This window comes from Acinonyx jubatus, chromosome D3 (assembly GCF_027475565.1).
Source record: "Acinonyx jubatus isolate Ajub_Pintada_27869175 chromosome D3, VMU_Ajub_asm_v1.0, whole genome shotgun sequence".
NCBI lineage: Eukaryota > Metazoa > Chordata > Mammalia > Carnivora > Felidae > Acinonyx > Acinonyx jubatus.
In genome coordinates this window covers 26,069,134-26,086,594 of record NC_069392.1, presented here as the reverse complement: position 1 = coordinate 26,086,594, position 17,461 = coordinate 26,069,134, and the positions used below count along the sequence as shown (strand labels likewise).

The 17,461-nt window shown below is 49.2% G+C and overlaps 1 protein-coding gene across 5 annotated transcripts in view; it reads left to right on the top strand.

Moving 5' to 3' along the window:
- Positions 1 to 17,461, top strand: part of GRK3 (G protein-coupled receptor kinase 3) — a 130,848-nt gene that overhangs the window by 96,898 nt on the left and 16,489 nt on the right. For 4 of the 5 annotated variants that reach the window (XM_053206505.1, XM_053206507.1, XM_027050858.2 and 1 more), the window contains 4 exons: positions 809 to 903; positions 5,359 to 5,466; positions 13,570 to 13,636; positions 14,448 to 14,548. In XM_053206505.1, the coding sequence (XP_053062480.1) occupies positions 809 to 903; positions 5,359 to 5,466; positions 13,570 to 13,636; positions 14,448 to 14,548 (371 nt within the window). The remainder of the gene's footprint in view (positions 1 to 808; positions 904 to 5,358; positions 5,467 to 13,569; positions 13,637 to 14,447; positions 14,549 to 17,461) is intronic. The other variant, XM_053206506.1, reaches the window with a different exon arrangement.

Genomic DNA, 17,461 nt, shown 5'->3' with positions numbered 1-17,461 from the left:
GCTATTTAGTAGGCAGTGGTATTATTTAATTTCTATTCAAACTGAATTCTAGTCCCTCATGATTATTCATGCTTTAGTTTTATAATAGCATGCCATTATTTTTATTTCAAGCAAAACAATAGTTGATCTCCAGCAGAAAAATATTAAGATGACTGTAATTCAGTGTGTATTAGGGAGAGGAGCTTTGTTTTCCTTGCTCATGCCGGCTAAATCCAATGTCAGTGGATATATGTCATCGGAGTTGTGCTGAGAACCACTGTGGGTCATTCGGTAGGGTCCTGTGTTCTGATTACGCACTCACAGGCGTGCCGTTTGAGATCGGTGTGGCACTGTGGAGTGTTCTGGTTTCTTAGGTCAGTGTTTGTACATTCTCGTGAGGTTCCTTTCTGTTCCATGCCTCATGGCCTCATTCCCAGAGCCCTTTGTGGGTCACAGAAGCCAAGAAGCTGGTGGGCTCACTCCCTTTGTGGAGAGGCGCGCTGCTCTGGCCGGGCCACAGTCCCCACGGGGGAAAGAAACTACTTTCTATCTGATGAACTGTGGTCATAACCCCCCCCCGCCCAAAGCTCCCTGCCCTGTGTCTCCTTATCTCATGAGTAGGCTCCTTTTTGTGTCTGTCATTGCCACTTTCCTGCTGGACTTGAACGTGAAAAGGGTTACTTTCCGTGTTATACCCCACTCGGATGTGATAGTATGGAACTTGTGTTTAGATGAAACTGTGAATTACCAAGTGTGTATAGTTTCAGAAATGCTCAAAGCCCGGTGACAGTCTGGGGACTCTTGAAGATCATCTTGTCTTTCTCTTTAGCCTGCAAATATCCTCTTGGATGAACACGGACACGTCAGGATATCCGATCTCGGTCTTGCCTGTGACTTTTCCAAAAAGAAGCCACATGCGAGTGTGTGAGTACCACATCAACTCTCTTCACTCCTGTTTCTCTCCACGACGTGTTGATTCGCTCAGGCCCCGATCTGGTCACTTGCTCCCCCTGCTTTTTCTTGCTAGAGGTGATTCTTAATATGTGATAATGCTGGGAGGGGGGCAGGTCCCAAATCCCTGGTGATGGGAGACGAGATAAGCGGGGAGTGTGGATGGACCCAGAGAGCGATGTCAGGGGCCGGGGTATCTCTGCAGCACACCCGAGCCCACGATGGCAGGGTGACCTTCGTCAGTCAGTTTACCTGCTTGACCGCAGTCTTCTCCGTAAAGTAGAGGCAGTAGCAAATGCCTGTAAGTTGTCTGTCCTACCGATAAGGGAAGTCTGTGTGCCTGGGAAGGTGCAGAGGCATCTGTGTGGAACGCTCCAAGGGAGGCCCAGAGGTCGAGTGTCTCTCTCCAGCTACTTTTCTCCTTCATTTGCAAAATGGCTTTTTTTCCCCCCCCGAAGGGAAATTAGGAATCTTTTTTCTTTTTTTTTTTTTAATTAAAAACACAAATCATCTGCTCACAGGTCATGGTAGACTGGAGCATTTATTACATCAGTCCTCCAGCAGACCATGTGGAGGGAACCCCGTGCCCCGCAGCCCCCAGCCAGCACCCGACCCCTCTGCACGCCCCCCCTCCCCCGCTCCCCCAGAAGCTCGAACACAGGGGCGTAAAGCTACCACACCAGGGCTCCGCAGAAGCAGAATGACACGTCATTTCTGTTTCTTCGGCTATCAGTTTATCTGAGTGGAAAGTGTAGACATGTGTGCGGTCTGTGGAAGAGCAGATGCGTGTTGCTTTTATCCTTTCTCTTTGTAAATGGATCACTCTCAGCACGGAAATCTTGGAAAATTACATTTTCATTGTCCACCTTGAGCTAACATTCATCTCTGTGGTGAATGGAGCTGATGAAACTCCCCGGGGTCTCCTGTCACGCATCCATACAGAAACTAAAGCCCAGACCCTTCTTTTTGTGGGTCTGGAGGTGGCCCTGCATGGCAGTGTTGGAGGAGGGCCTGCGGTAAATCAGAAGCGCCTTGTGAGGCCCCGATCGGATGTGAACGGAGGATAGCACCGATTCTGTAAACACGTTTCCCTCTTCCCTCAGAAGCCGGGGTGCTGTGATAACAGCGTTCGCATTTTGCCGGCACTTTACAGTTACGAGGCCAGAACCTGTGGTCGTATAAGCTTCTCTCGGCAAGTTCATCAGACATTTTTAAGAGGGTTGTTTGAATTTTTAATGCTGCAGCCATTTGGTATGCTAATTTCTTCAATTTAGTGTGGCCACCACTGAATACGAATCCGAGAGCTCAGAAAAGTTAATCTTGCAAAGGAATTAACTTGCAGCGATGGGATGGCGTTATTTATTTCCTTACAGAGCTGCACCCGCTTCTTACTGTAATTCACCTGTCGGCCCCAGGAGGCGGGCTGTTCTCAAGATTCCAGCAGCAGCTACAAAAAGGGGTAGGCGTGGGAAGGTTGGTTTCTACGCTTACATGATCATAGTGAGGCCACTATAAAAAAAAGATAAAGGCGCAACCAGATCCTTTTTTTTTTAAGTAGAGGGGGCATGACTGGGATAGGAACAGGCTTCTGAGTCAGCAGATCTGGGTTCGAATCCTCTTCCAAGCCGTGCTTCCCTTCTCCCCTCTCTAAAAAGGACATAACAATGAAGTTTATTTCGTCTGATTGTTGTGAAAGTCAAGTCAACTGACTAATATGCAAGTTTTTATGTGACATTGGCCGGGTGCTAGGAGCAGGCAATGCTGTGGGGACCCCTTGGAGTCGGCTGTGCGGGAGGTGGCCCTTGAGTGGGTGGTGGCGTGCCAGGAGCCACAGCGCTCACCGTGTCATCGGTTGAACATCCGCTGTCCCAGGCGTGCTCAGCTGCTGTGAATATGCTACGATCTTCATAGAAGCACCAGACGTTATAGGTAGAATTATCTACTTTATGGTACGGTCCCTGAAGTCCAGAGAAATCAAGGTCACAGCCCTGGCACATTGTGGGGCTAGAATTACAGTCCAGTTCGGTCTCCAGAGCTTATACTCAGGCGACCTCCCGGAGGCTCGATGAGTAATTTAGGGCCAGAATTTCACCCTGGACTTGGTTTCTCGAGTCTTTTCAGAACTGTAGATGTGATCCCTGGACTCCATCTGGCTGGTCCACCTACAAGAAGTGTTGTGGTTGAGGTCCCCAGTTTGGGCTTAGGTTTAGTCCATTTAATGACGGGATCAAGAATTATTGTAAATGGAAAGTTAACTGTGCAGTGGCCCCGAAAAGTCAAAAACTTCTGTAATTGAACAGATTACCAGTGCCCGATTTGAGTTCCAGCTTATTTGCTGTAAGAACACAAAGTTGCATCTCATGTCACAGTGTTCTCAAAACCTTCACGTGTTCTTTCAGTATTTGTAGTAGTTCGGATCGTCAGGGGACAGTGTTGTCAGGAAGCATCAGTAGTTGCCATGCGGGCAGAGTCAGAAAGCCATGGGGGCAGGTGGACCGGTATTTGGCTCCTATTGTGGCCAGTGTCATCATCTTAGAGAGCTGATCTGCATTAACCTATTGTGTTTACCCTCGCTGTACTTTCCCTTTCCAGAATTGGGTTCTGATCCCAAGAATCATAGGCTCACAATTCACGACAAAGGTCTGTCCGGGCAACACTGAAATTAACCCTTCCCAGAGACTGGTTTGGAGACCCCTCATAGAAATCTCCAGTACCCTCACAGTGTGGCTAGGTGACCTTATGCCATCAGACTTTGGATTCCGGATGGTGGGGCTACTGCTGGTGCTGGACCCACCTGTGAAGGACCAGCGCCCCTGGTCACTGTCTGAGAGCAGCCTTCCAAATAGAACTCGTTAGACAGAGAGCTCTGGGCACAGTGCTGATCCTGGGTCAGTAATGATCATGAGTGATCCAGGAGCACTTTCTGAGCAGATTCTCAGTGAGCATAACTTAAAAGTGATTATAATAAGAGTAGAGATTAAAGGCCCTGACGTGGATTGAGTTCTTCTGTGCCAGGACTGTTCTTAACCCATCACGTATATGTAATCCACACGGCAACCTTGCGCAATGAAGTGTTGTCTTATCACCCGTCTTGTCTGGGAAGAAGATCAGTGAGGGGTGGACAGGTTGGAGGGTGTGGCTTTTGCAGGTGCCCTTTCGGGCTGCGTCTTTGCAAGCCCCCATGAGCCCCCTCTTGCTCTCCTAGATGGAACAGTGCACACTCGGATCCTTAAGGAGGAGCCCAGAATCAACCAATGGGAGGGGATTCGAAGTTGCAGAAGAGTGCAAATTGCAGATAAAATGGTTGTCCTCCCAAATCTTTCAGCTTCTGAAAAGCATCCTCACATTTGCTTAGCCGGGTCCTCTGACCTGTCAGTAGCCCTTAAAACCTGACACAGGGTTTCTCTATCTTTTTTGCTTTTTAAAAATTTTTTTAAGTTTATTTTAAGAGAGAGAGAGTGGGGGGCAGGGCGTGGGACAGAAAGAGAGAGATCCCAAGCAGGCTGTACGCTGTCAGTGCAGAGCCCAACGCAGGGCTTGATCTCACAAACTGTGAGATTTTGATCTGAGCTGAGATCAAGAGTCAACCACTTAGGGGTGCCTGAGTGGTTTAGTCAGTTAAGCATCCAACTTCGGCTCTGGTCATGATCTGGTTCGTGCATTTGAGCCCCGCATCGGGCTCTGTGCTGACAGCTCGGAGCCTGGAGCCTGCTCCAGATTCTGTGTCTCCCTTTCTCTGTCCCTCCCCTGCTCACATTGTCTCTCTCTCTCTCTCTCTCAAAAAACGAATAAATGTTAAAAAAAAAAAAAGTCGGATTCATAACCTACTGAGCCACCTGGGTGCTCTGGATTTCTCTGTCTTTTGTACCTGCCGGCTTGTGCCCCTCTTCTTCCCCACTCCCTCAGGGTCTGTCGCTGTCTCTGTGAGTAGTAGCCCCCACGCTTACCATGTGTCCGCCCAGGTCCTCAGCACAGAGGGTGGCACCACACAGGAGGGATGTCCCCATCCCTTCTGGTCCGTGGCACCACCTGTAGGTGCCCGCTTATCGTCCCCTCCCCCACTTCACCTCTGCCCCTTGCGCATCCTCACTGGAGCTCTGGACCGGGCAGGAGACCCTCTAGCTCTCCATCGCGGTAGTGCAGGAAGACCAACATGATTCAGATTTCCCCTCCCAGACCGGACCTTGCGTTCTCTCACGTTTACCTATACTGTCATTTGTTTATATTCACTCTTACACTAACGAAGACGGAAACGGTCGATTTCGCATTGGGTGCTGCATGGCTCACGTTGGGCGGGATCCCCATCCCAACCGCCTCCTTTACGGCTGCTGCCATTTAACAAATGGCGTCTGAACCCCTTGTCGAGCTGTTGACATTTCCTAAGGTGGGCATGCCTTCCTAACTGCGTGTACACTTTCTTCTCCCTAGTGGCACCCATGGATACATGGCTCCCGAGGTGCTGCAGAAGGGGACGGCGTATGACAGCAGTGCTGACTGGTTCTCCCTGGGCTGCATGCTTTTCAAACTTCTCAGAGGGTGAGTGAACCGCATCCTTTTCAAAGTGCTGCCATGGCGTGTCCCGGGATCAGAATCCAGACTGGTTAGACATCACTGGGCCTCACATCCTCTTGGATCACACATGGTAACCTGGATGGTGACCCTGGCTCTTCCTGCCTCGTAGAAGGGAGAGCTTTGTGCCCGGAAACTTTTAGGCAGAAGCTTACAGGTTCATATTTTTGTTCATGCCAACACATTCAAACCTAAGGAAAAAAAAAAAAAAGACTGCTTTGAAATAGCCCCATCGAGGACCCTGATTTGGGAGCACAAGTGTTCTTTTAAAATGTGAATCACTGGGGCGCCTGGGTGGCACAGTCGGTTAAGCGTCCGACTTCATCCAGGTCACGATCTCGCGGTCCGTGAGTTCGAGCCCCGCGTCAGGCTCTGGGCTGATGGCTCAGAGCCTGGAGCCTGTTTCCAATTCTGTGTCTCCCTCTCTCTCTGTCCCTCCCCCGTTCATGCTCTGTCTCTCTCTGTCCCAAAAATAAATAAACGTTGGAAAAAAAAAAATTAAAAAAAATGTGAATCACTGAAGAAGGTAGGATACTTTTTCTTCCGCTAGGAATCAGTTACTCATGATTGTCTCACCCACGTAATGCATTTTGAGGGTCACAAGAAAGGACCCAAGATCCAAAGCAAACTGATTTTAAAAGCATGCATTTATTCGTAAACATGCTGAAGTTAATTTGTGCCTTTTTTTTTTTCTCGAACACAAAAATGAAACTGCGTAATTCTGTGTTTTTAATTAATCGGTGTTAGTTCTCAGCCACCAAAGACGGTGAAATAGAGCGGAAGGACTATGAAATGAAAGCACTGTCAAAATATGTTCTCCCTTTGAACACAACGATTATGTTAACACTTCCATTAATGTTTAAGAATTTGCAGCCAACTGGAGTGGGACTCTTGAAGTTTTGCAAATATGGTTTATGGTTATTCCTCATTCACAAAGATACAGAAAGCACTTCATGTTAAAATTTCCTGGTCAGGGTTCCCCCTCTCATGGTTCTGCTATGAAATGGGTCTGGTCGTTTGCTGGGCTTTTCACATTTCCACCGGGAAGCCTCGTGGAGCACGGCCACATCTTCTCATGGTGTTTAGCACATGCCACAGGGCGGCCGGACTCCATGTTTCCCCCCAGATTAGGTTCCAAGTGCCCTGGCCGCTTCCCCAGGACCCTGGTAATCGAGTTGTTCTCTGCTCCTGGTTTTCACTGGGGAACTTAAATTGTGTTATTTCTCAGAGAGTCAAGCCCTGTTGGGCCTTAATTGAATTACTGTATTTGTGGAGCCTGGATGGGCCTAATTCACGTCATCGGACTCACTGACCTAATTAGAGAGTTTCTGTAAGACAGACCAGAGAAAACCACTTCCCACGCAAGATGTGGGGAGTGGGAAAGCCTCTGCACGTGTGGTGAGTGTGTGGAGACGCGCCCGGGTCTCTGGACATCCTCTGGAGGTGGGGTTGGAGGTGCAGAATCCACACTCACAAAATTGTGAGATGATGAAATTCTGTGCATCGGCGAAACCATTGCTTACGCCAAGTCCAGATTCAAAAATCAACAGTAACATGTCACAGGGGAAATGAAACCTGCAAAGCCAGGCATTCAGGGCTTTGTTCACTTCTTTGGTCTGTTTATAATAACGTCCATGCGTGTAGATTGGGGATGATCTGGTGTGACACCGCTTTTAAAAAGATCAGAAAATTTAGGGGCGCCTGGGTGGTGCAGTCGGTTAAGCGTCCGACTTCAGCCAGGTCACGATCTCGCGGTCCGTGAGTTCGAGCCCCGCGTCAGGCTCTGGGCTGATGGCTCAGAGCCTGGAGCCTGTTTCCGATTCTGTGTCTCCCTCTCTCTCTGCCCCTCCCCCGTTCATGCTCTGTCTCTCTCTGTCCCAAAAATAAATAAACATTGAAAAAAAAAATTAAAAAAAAAAAAAGATCAGAAAATTTAATTACTAACAATATGCCAGCAGTGCGATTTGGAGCTAATAAGGTGAATCCGGGGGCGCCTGGATGGCTCGGTCGGTTAAGCGTCCAACTTCGGCTCAGGTCATGATTTCCTGGTGCATGAGTTCGAGCCCCACATCGGGCTCTGTGCTGACAGCTCGGAGCCTGGAGCCTGCCTCCGATTCTCTGTCTCCCCCCTCTTTGCCCCTCCCCCGCTCACACTCTGTCTCTCTCTCTCTCAAAAAAAAAAAACAACATTAAAAAATTAAAAAAAAATAGTGAATCCAGCTGTATTTAGCCCCAATTCAGATTGGGAGTACCGAATTGGGAGGTTTCATTCTTCGTGAAGTCTGTGATCGGGCCTGGTGGGGAAGTGTGGCTTCCTGCCCAGAGGAGTCCTGGCTGGCGGGAAGACATCCAGAGGGGTTCCCCAAGGAGGGGATGGATGAGACGAGGGGACAACAGTGACAGACCTCGAAACCATGGCTCCTATGGAAAGGTAGGAAGAGCTAAGTACAAGGCTTAGGGGGGTCCTAATGGCTTCTGGCTGGCGGAGGGTCCATCGTCAGGGAGGGGCTATATGCATGCTGCACTGCTCCCAGGAACAGGCATTTAAGGAGGGGAAAGATTTCACTTGGACACAAGAATGCCCACTGGAGCATTTGAAGGAGTGTTGTACCTCACAGGTAGTGAGGTCCCCGTCACTGCTGGGGGACCATCCTTTGAGTCTGGCACGGAAAGAATCCTTCCAGTGTATAATAGATAGAACCAGATGAGTCTTCCCCAGTAAGATTTATGATTTTTTTAATGTTTATTTATCTTTGAGAGAGAGTGTGTGAGCAGGGGAGGGGCACAGAGAGAGTGGGAGACAGAGAATCCAAAGCAGGCTCCACACCTCCAGCACAAAGCCCAATGCAGGGTTTGAACCCACAAACCATGAGAACGTGGCCTGAGCTGAAATTGGATGCTCAACCGACTGAGCCACCCAGGCGCCCTGGGGTTTATGATCCTACGCCATCCTTTGCATTCCTTGTTTGGAAGCCATTCACGGGAAGGACGGAGCACTGAAACCGAAGGGCAGGGAGATGTTGTTTGATTGATGTGATTTCGACTAAATTTGGTAAACATTTATCGAGTACCTGCAATATGCAAGAGGCTGTGCTTGGTGCTCTGGGGAGAGGAAGGGAGGGAAGGAGGAAGCCACATTGAGTCCTTAAGGAGCTGGCGGGAGAGTAGAGATGTCTACACCCAGGAGCAAGGCCAGCCGCGGTGTCCGGGGGCATGAAAATGGGTCCCAGGGCTAACTTGGGAGAGTGGGGCCAACTCCACGCAGGAGATGCTCTGTGAAGCGAGCTTGAAAGAGGATGGCGATTCCAAGACTGGGGCAGAGTAGACATGTTTTCTTCGGGGAGCAGACAACGCTGGGCAGTTTGCCTTTCCCCAGCTGTGACCTGGGCGGGGCGGGTCACTGACAAAGAGGATGGAGAGTGTGCTCGGGGAGAAGGTTGAGGAGATTGGGTGGACATCGGAGAGCCTAGAACACTGTGCCGGGGAGTTGGGACTTTGCTCTCGAGGCCCCGGAGCCTGGAGGCTTTTATGCAAAGGAGGGACATCGCTGGGGTGTCTGTCAGAAGAAGATGACTGGACAGAGGGAGACTGGGACAGGTGCAGGGACCCAGGCGAAAAGCCAGGAGCACTCAAGCTAGCCCTGCAGCCCCGGGACCAGGAAGGGGGCAAGTGGTGGACCTATCTTGCTAGGCTGAGGGGTGGGGGTGGCAGTTGCTGTTTTTCCGGATGGGTGCTCAGATACGGAAGCTAAGGGGTCAGATTCGAGGTAGCTGGGGCGAGAGTGACGTCATTACCAGAATCCGTGGTTGTAAAATGTCAGTGGTTCCTATTAAACTGATGTTTATTGAGGGACCTTCAGGAGCAAAACACCGTACTGGGGTCAGCAGGGGAAGGGGCTGTGCCCAGGAGGCTTCATCCCCTTCAGCTGCAGATGAGGGGACAGTGTCACCTGTTCCACTTCGCAAGGTCGTGTGTGGGGAAGACACGGAAAGTATGCCTGGAAGTGACCTATTCAGTTTTCACTGGCCGCCTAGAAGGGAGCCCTGAGCAGCTAGCTGGGTTTTTTTCTGACACAAGGGGCTGAGGAAGCAAGGCAGCAGGGCAGGGGGACGAGGGGGAGAGCACCGGCCCACAGGCCCTGCCCCCCTGCTTCCTGGTGTGCTCACAGGACAGCCACGGTTCAGGTCCTTGCAGAATGGACCCGATGCCTTGCCAGCCGCTTCCCAGCGCTCGGCCACCACCCCAGGGGCGCTTGGCAATGCCCGGAGACGTTTTTGGTTGTCACAGCTTTGGAAAGGGCTACTTCTGACATCTGGCAGGTGGGGGCCAGGGATGCTGCTAAACATCTCACAATAGTCAGGACGGGCCTCACTGCCCCAGCAAAGGGTTGCCCAGCCCAAAAGGTCAATGGCGCTGAGGATGAGCAAGTCTGCTCTTAGCCTGTCTCTTCCTTCGCATGCCCGTGCAGTGAGGTTGAACAGGTGGTCACCAACATTCTGTGGTGGAATGCTTCCTTACATGGACCTGTGTGTCCCCACTGCCTCTGCTGAAACACTGGTCTGCACCCCCCACTTTGCCTCGACACCCTAGAAGAACACCGCAGGGCCTGAGGGAAAGGAGCAAGCTGTCCCAGCTTGAGCTCGCGTTCTGCACCCTTGGACTCACAGTGATGGACCGAGCCGTTCAGAAGCCATGTGTCCGGGAGGTGTCACTCTTTCCCCCTCAGATGACTTTGTCTGGTATTGAACATGTGTCCTTGTTGTAAATGTGTGGGGTTGCTGTCATGATCCTCCAACTAGATTTCAGATGTCTGTTAAGGAAAAGAATTGATGTGACAGTGACTTTGATCCTAAATTTGTCACCACTGATGGTCTGTCCCCGAAGCTGTCAGATGCAGGGAAAGAGCCTGGACGGTGCTCTGGGGACAGCTGAGCTCTGCCCGAGGTTACTGAGATTGTTCCTGTACGGAAGAAACAGGGAATGTTTATAAATATTTTGGCAGCTACTGGCTTAGGTTCAAAACTCCTATTTGACGTAACGTATGATCTTTTTCGTATTCTAAAATTAATTTTTGGCTTAAGAGTTTTGAATCACTCGTACTTAGAAATGTACTGCTTTTGAGCTCATTGTTTCACTGAGTGTGGTGTGTGTGTGTGTGTGTGTGTGTGTTCCCAGCATTTCCGACATCTTGAGCGATTTCCCAACTCTTTTGGGGGAAATTTGCAGCGCTCCCACTCGGTCTGTAATTCACAAGCCGCATCTGACCACCACACATGTGAATTTCATTCCCGCGGCACTTCCCGGCTGCAGCCAGCGTGTTGCACGCCCTGCAGGGAGAAGCGGGCCGCCCTGCTAGCTGCCGGCGGGCCGGATACCCTCTCCTATTTAAAGCGGCTGCATCAGGGAGCGGAGCAGCTGCAAGGCACACAGGATCTGTGGGTACCACGTGCCTCCCTCAGAGCGGAGATCGTTACTGTCGTAGGGTCTCTTTAACGTTTTCCAAAATAGACACAGCGTCTTTGGCTTTGTGCACAAAGAATAATCAAGACTACATTGGAAACAGATGTGCAGCGCGATTTTGAACTTGAAAGACCAAACTTTCTCAGCGCCGCAAGCCCAGAACCGAATCGCTGAAAAGCATTTCCGACCATTTTGTGTGCAGTCGGGCACGGACTAGCTATGTTTCTAGCACGGGACCGGGACAGGGTTCATGCGCTGGAAATGGGTTTGGCCCCACTGACTTTAACTCCGCTCCCCCCTGCCAGCCTCCCTCTGGTCTCATGAAAGACGTTTTAAATTTAGCACAGAGCATTTCTGTCAGAACACAGCAGGCCTTCTCTGCAAGGGTCAGGGCACAGCCCTTTCCTTCCGGCGGCAGATGCAGGCAAGTGCATGGGGGTCGGGAGCGGGAGTGGGGTCCCCCGGCACCGCACACAGGAGCCAGACCGGCAGGAGCTGCCACAGTGCCAGGAGATCGCACACAGTCCCTTTTCATGGGTTCAGGGGCTTTGTGGGGTGGAAACAGCCATGTCCAGCAGAGAGGCGTTTTAGTAACATTTAATAAGCGTTTATTCTTTTTCTCTTGAACCACGGACGTGTTAATATCTCTGTGTCTTTTGCAGAGGAGAGTGATACAAGTAATGGTTTTCTTTAGATGTTACTATCTTATAAATAACAGATACTATTTGACAAATGCCATTTGTTGTTATATCCTATTTGCTTTTTTTTAATGTTTACTTTTGAGAGAGAGAGAGAGAGAGAGAGAGCAAGCATGAGCATGAACAGGGGAGGGGCACAGAGAGAGGGAGACACAGAATCCGAAGCAGGCCCCAGGCTCCAAGCTGTCAGCAGAGCCTGACACGGGGCTGGAACCCACAAACCATGAGATCATGACCTGAGCCAAAGTCAGACACTTAACCGGCTGAGCCACCCAGGTGCCCCCATTATTTGCTTTTTCAATGCAGTAATTTTGCATTTTTATTTTTGGACACGAAGGGGTTGAAAAGGACATTTCCAGCCAAAATCTAGTTTAAAGATTAGCGTATGTTTGCTTAACCCTAACTCACCTTGTTTTATATTTTATTACTTTCAAGAGATGGAAATTACTTTCTATTCTGTTGCATGATAAGGAGGAAAACAAAGCATTAGAGTGCCCTCTCTTGTACGAAATGAACATTAAATCCTTAAAATAATAAAGGCTCTGAAATGTAATAATCTTTTCCAAGAGATGATTCAGTGCAGACTTCTCTAATTCAGCAGGATGGTCAGAGCGGTAGTAATAAGTAGTGAGTGGACAAATACAAGGATTAGTTCCTTTCCTAAATCACATTCATTTATGTGCTCAGTATTCTAGCCCACTGAAGACACTTCCAAATATTTTATAGAGTATCTTGCCTCTGATTATGTTATATATGCCTTAGAAATAAATCTGTAGGATTTGTAATTTTATGGGCCTGTCTTGCTATATATGAAAACTCATTTGTGTGTGTGTGTGTGTGTGTGTGTGTGTGTGTGTGTATCTTTTTTAATTTTCAAATAAATAAAGAAGGCCAGGATTTTGTAATTTGCATGTTTACTGGTCTCTTTTGATAAGATTTCCTTTAAAAGCCAGCTTCTCTGGGGTTTTCACAACAGGGTAAAGAGGAAGAATGATTTGTTTTTACACAGTTTATCCAGCAGGCATTTGTTGGATAAAGTAAGATTCATCTTCATGAAGTTCACGAACGATTGCTGGATCAGCCCCCTCCTGCATACTGCCGCCTACTACCGGCATCTCCATTGTTTTGTTGTCCCCTTCGCTGTTTCCGAGATGCGACCTTAGGCCCATTTGCAGATGAAGAAATCGCTGCTGATGGTTTCCATGACTGGCTTACAGCCAGTCAACACCCCAGTCACGACCTTGAATCCAGGTCTGCCGACTCCTAGATTTGGGGCTCTCCCAAAGGAAAACATGAGTGAGCAGCTCTCAGAGCCATGGATGGCCTGGGGGCACTGGGTTAGTTTCTGTCTGTTATCATCAAAGGAAGGTATTGCTTAAAGTTACGGGGCTGTTCCCCTTGGTGTGTGTTGTTTCCACTACAGTTCTCTGTGGGGTTTTTTTGTTTTTTGGGTTTTTTTTAATTTTTTTTAATTTTATTCATTTTTGAGAGAAAGAGACAGAGTGTGAGCAGGGGAGGGGCAGAGAGACAAGGAGACACAGGATCCGAAGCAGGCTCCAGGCTCCGAGCTGTCAGCACACAGCCCGATGCGGGGCTCGAACTCACGAACCGTGAGATCATGACCTGAGCCAAAGTCAGACATCTAACCGACTGAGCCACCCAGGCACCCCTCTAACGATATTTTAAAATATCTCGGGGAATATGTTTGCTGATCAGCCCCCCCCTTTCAGAACCTAACGCACCCCAACACCAGTGTTTCTCTTGAAACGGTAAATGTGTATGGCTTTGGTGTTTCTGTAGTTTCGGATGAACGGTGACAGAACACAGTCCTCTCTGCAGGCGTGAGCCGGGGACGCGTGTGTGCTGAGAATCCCGGTACCACATCATCACAGAGTGTTGTTCATTTCCACAGGCACAGCCCTTTTAGACAACACAAAACCAAAGATAAACACGAGATAGACCGGATGACTCTCACCGTGGTAAGGAGACTGAAAACTCCATTTTTTTTTAGTATCTGTTTATTTTAAGAGAGAGTACGCGTGTGAGCAGGGGAGGGGCGGGCAGGGGGAGAGAGAATCCCAAGAAGGCTCCACGCTGGCATTGTGGAGCATGATGAGGGGCTCAAAGTCAAAAACCATGAGATCATGAAATCCAGAGTCAGACGCCTAACTGACTGAGCCACCCAAGTGCCCCTAAAGACTCCATCCTTAGTCACATGACAGTGTTCACGTTTCAGTTCGTTGGAACCGGTGTAGAAACTTGCCTTCTTAAAACAAATGAGCAGAGACACAATTCATAGAGGAATTCCTGACTGGAGATTTAGTGGAAATAGATGCCAAGGCAGAAATCAAGGTTTGCCCCCCATCAGTAAGAGAAAGATACAGGAAATCAAGAAGTAAAGTGAAGAGATCAAAGAAAAGGAAAAATTGCTGAGTGTAGAAGAGCGAGGAGACCTTCTTGTCTCCTGACCTGGTCCCCCGGCCTGTTGATTGTCATTGAAAATGATTAGTAATTGGGGGGCGCCTGGCTGGCCCAGTCAGTGGAGCCTGCGACTCATGATCTTGGAGTCGTGAGTTCAAGCCCCATGTTGGGCATAGAGATTACTTGGGGGGGGGGGGGGGAAGAAAGTGATTAGTAAGTTTCCCATTTCTTTGGAGTAAATATTAATTCGTGGTGACTCTTCAGCTTTTAACACTCTTCATCCAAGAAATGGCCTTTAGGTCTGGTTGGGTGTCGGGGCCCTGGTTCCAGGAGAGCGTCTTCCAAATCGTGTTCTTTTCTCTCCCCCAGAACGTCGAGCTCCCGGAGGCCTTCTCCCCTGAACTTCGGGCCCTCCTAGAAGGCCTGCTCCAGAGAGACGCTAGTAAGCGGCTTGGCTGCCGTGGAGGCGGGTAGGCCCTTTTTTTCACTCTTCAGTGTCAGTATCATCACACAGAATACCTAACGGCGATTTTCAGTATGTCACAGATCATTCCTAGCCCCTAAAAGTGTCCCATTTCAATCTAAGCGGGGGGGAAAAACCACAGGAGAAATACACATGCTGTCTTTAGTGTTTTATAATTAATGAATTGAAGGAGTCACTAACTTTTGAACTTTAAAAGTCGATCACGTGGGTGGTGGAAATGAATCCTGATGTCTCGCGGTTCATCTGGTGACGTTTTCCTAATTAGGTTTGCAACAACGGCAGCTCAGGACCCCGATCTGGCCGCCGCCCATTTTCACTCACGCGTAGCTGGCCGGCTGCTGTCTTGAACTCGCTTTCCAGCTGCTGTCCCTCCACTGGGTGAAAAGGACAGTAATACCTGGAAAGCTGACAGAGAAGGAAATGCTGACTTCCAACAATCCAGTCTCTCCCCACCCCCGGGCTGGCTCTTCTTCCCATTTCATAGGAAGCAGCTTCTAGAATGAGCAACAAGGGTAGTGAGAGGTACATGAGTAAGTCACGGGGGTGGAAGGCACAGCACAGAATACAGTCGATGGGACGGTAATAGTGACAGTCTGGTGACAGGTGGTAGCTGCAGCATAGCGAGTAGACTTGTATCATTCCGTGTGCACCTAAACTAATGTAACACCGTGTGTCGGCTGGCTGTACTTCAACTTAAAAAAAGTTTGGAACAAAAAAGAAACAACTTTTAACCATGCGTGGTATGAGTGTATGTCCCATATGTATGCATACATGTATTTTAGAGTAGCTTATATGTGCGTATACATTTTATACTGTATATTACACGTATATCGTGTAGGTAGCTGCGTAACGTGCTCATGTGCGTACTTTTTTTTTTTTCAAGTTTATTTATTCTGAGAGAGTGCGCACATGAGTGGGGAAGGGACAGAGAGAGGGAGAGAGAGAGCATCCCAAGCAGGCTCCACGCTATCAGCGCAGAGCCCGATAACCGGAAGATCGTGACCTGAGCCGAGATCTAGAGTCAGATCAGCTTGACCAGCTGAGCCACCCAGGTGCCCCTGCACACTTCCGTCTTTATTAATTTGAGAGATTATCCATGCCTGCTGATACAGATGAAGATTTAGCTCTGTCAGTACTATCTCTATAGCCTTCCCTGTCCACCACCCCTCAGAAGAATTGAAACTCTATGTTTGTTTAACCCGTGCGGTTTTTTTTTTAATTTTTTTTTTAACATTTATTTATTTTTGAGACAAAGAGAGACAGAGCATGAACAGGGGAGGGGCAGAGAGAGAGGGGGACACAGAATCTGAAACGGGCTCCAGGCTCTGAGCTGTCAGCACAGAGCCCGACACGGGGCTCGAACTCACAGACCGCGAGATCATGACCTGAGCCGAAGTCGGACGTTTAACCGACCAAGCCACCCAGGCGCCCAACCCGTGCGGTTTTAAATGCTATGCTTACCCACTTGTGCCTGTTCCACCAACTACAAACAGGGTCTTGAGTCCCTACTTTAGAAAATGAGGGTCTTGGCATCCCTGTCTTGCACTGTCCTCTTCTGTCCCACTGACTGCTTTCTGTCTCCGTTCATTTTTATTTTCACCCGGTCAGGCTGATCCAGTTTGCCCAAGCCTAGCCTGGAGTGGCCCTCACTTTCGTTTGCGCTCTATATGAGATCTCCATGTGTATGTGTGGGCTTTCATTTCCGACTGAATTTTTTTCGGGAAGGGCTCAAACCCACTAGCTTCGGTGACAGCCGACTGCTCGGTTTCTGCTACTCAGCACCCTCCGTTCTGACCTTCTCTCTTGTTGCCCTCCTGGTTTGAATCTGCTATTTACTTGATCCCATGCCTTCTGGGGGGCCCCCATCCCAACCCTCCCCCCAATTAGCTAGAGAGTGTTCTCAAGGAACTCCTTCAGAGAGGGGGTACGAGAGGTAAACTCTCTGTGTTCCTACACATCCAAAATGCCTTCCTGCTGTCCTCCAACTTGACTGCTGTTTTGGCCGGCTGTAGAATTCTAGATCGATACTAATTTCCCCCCAGATCTTTGGAGATACTGCTTTATTGTGTACAATAAAGCTGGTCATGGAACTCCATTATCACTCATCACGTCCAGCACCGAGACTCCCGTGGACCGTCCAGGCTGGTGTTCTTCTGCTTGGGGAATACTGTTACTTTATTTATTTGACATTTGCGCTCTTCCATTTCCTTGGTTAGCTCGCAGAATTCCTTCTAGGTGGCTGTGGGAGTTTCTAGAAGGGTCATCAATGCCGCTGACCCTGTGTATTACCTGTATCTTTGCTTTGATTCTGTTCTATTTTCTGATGGCTTAAATTTCCAATCCCTCTTCTGATTGCTCTTTAAAATCTTTAGCAGGCTTAATTTCTTTCAAATAGAACCTTTCAGAGGTTTCCCCCACTGTAATAGAATAAACACCTAGCTGTAGGTGTTTTGGGATTAGATACGGAGAAAGAAAGTGTGTGTGTGTGTGTGTCTGTCTGTGTGTGCATGCACGCGTGTGCTAAGTGTTCCATATACAGAGTTCAGCCTGTGTCTCCAGCCTGTGGCTCACCATCCCCCCTTCCCCACCCCCTCCACACCCCCCTCCATACACACTGTGTTGAGCCTGGAGTTCAGTACCTCTGCCTCCCAGGCGATAGCTTTGCCATTTCTTGCCAACAGTTCCGGTTCCTGTGTCCACGCCCGTCCTGTCTGCTGGCGGTTCCCCCATGCGCTTTGTGGTGCATGTATGTCTCCATGTTCCTCTTCCATCATTTTAGCGGTTATTGGGAAGGAACAAAGCAAAATGCAAAGGGACGCCCTTTGACTTGGATGTCATTCATTCAGTGAGCACTTCCTGAATGCTCCCCTGAGTGCCAGCCACTGTCCTAAGCGCTGGG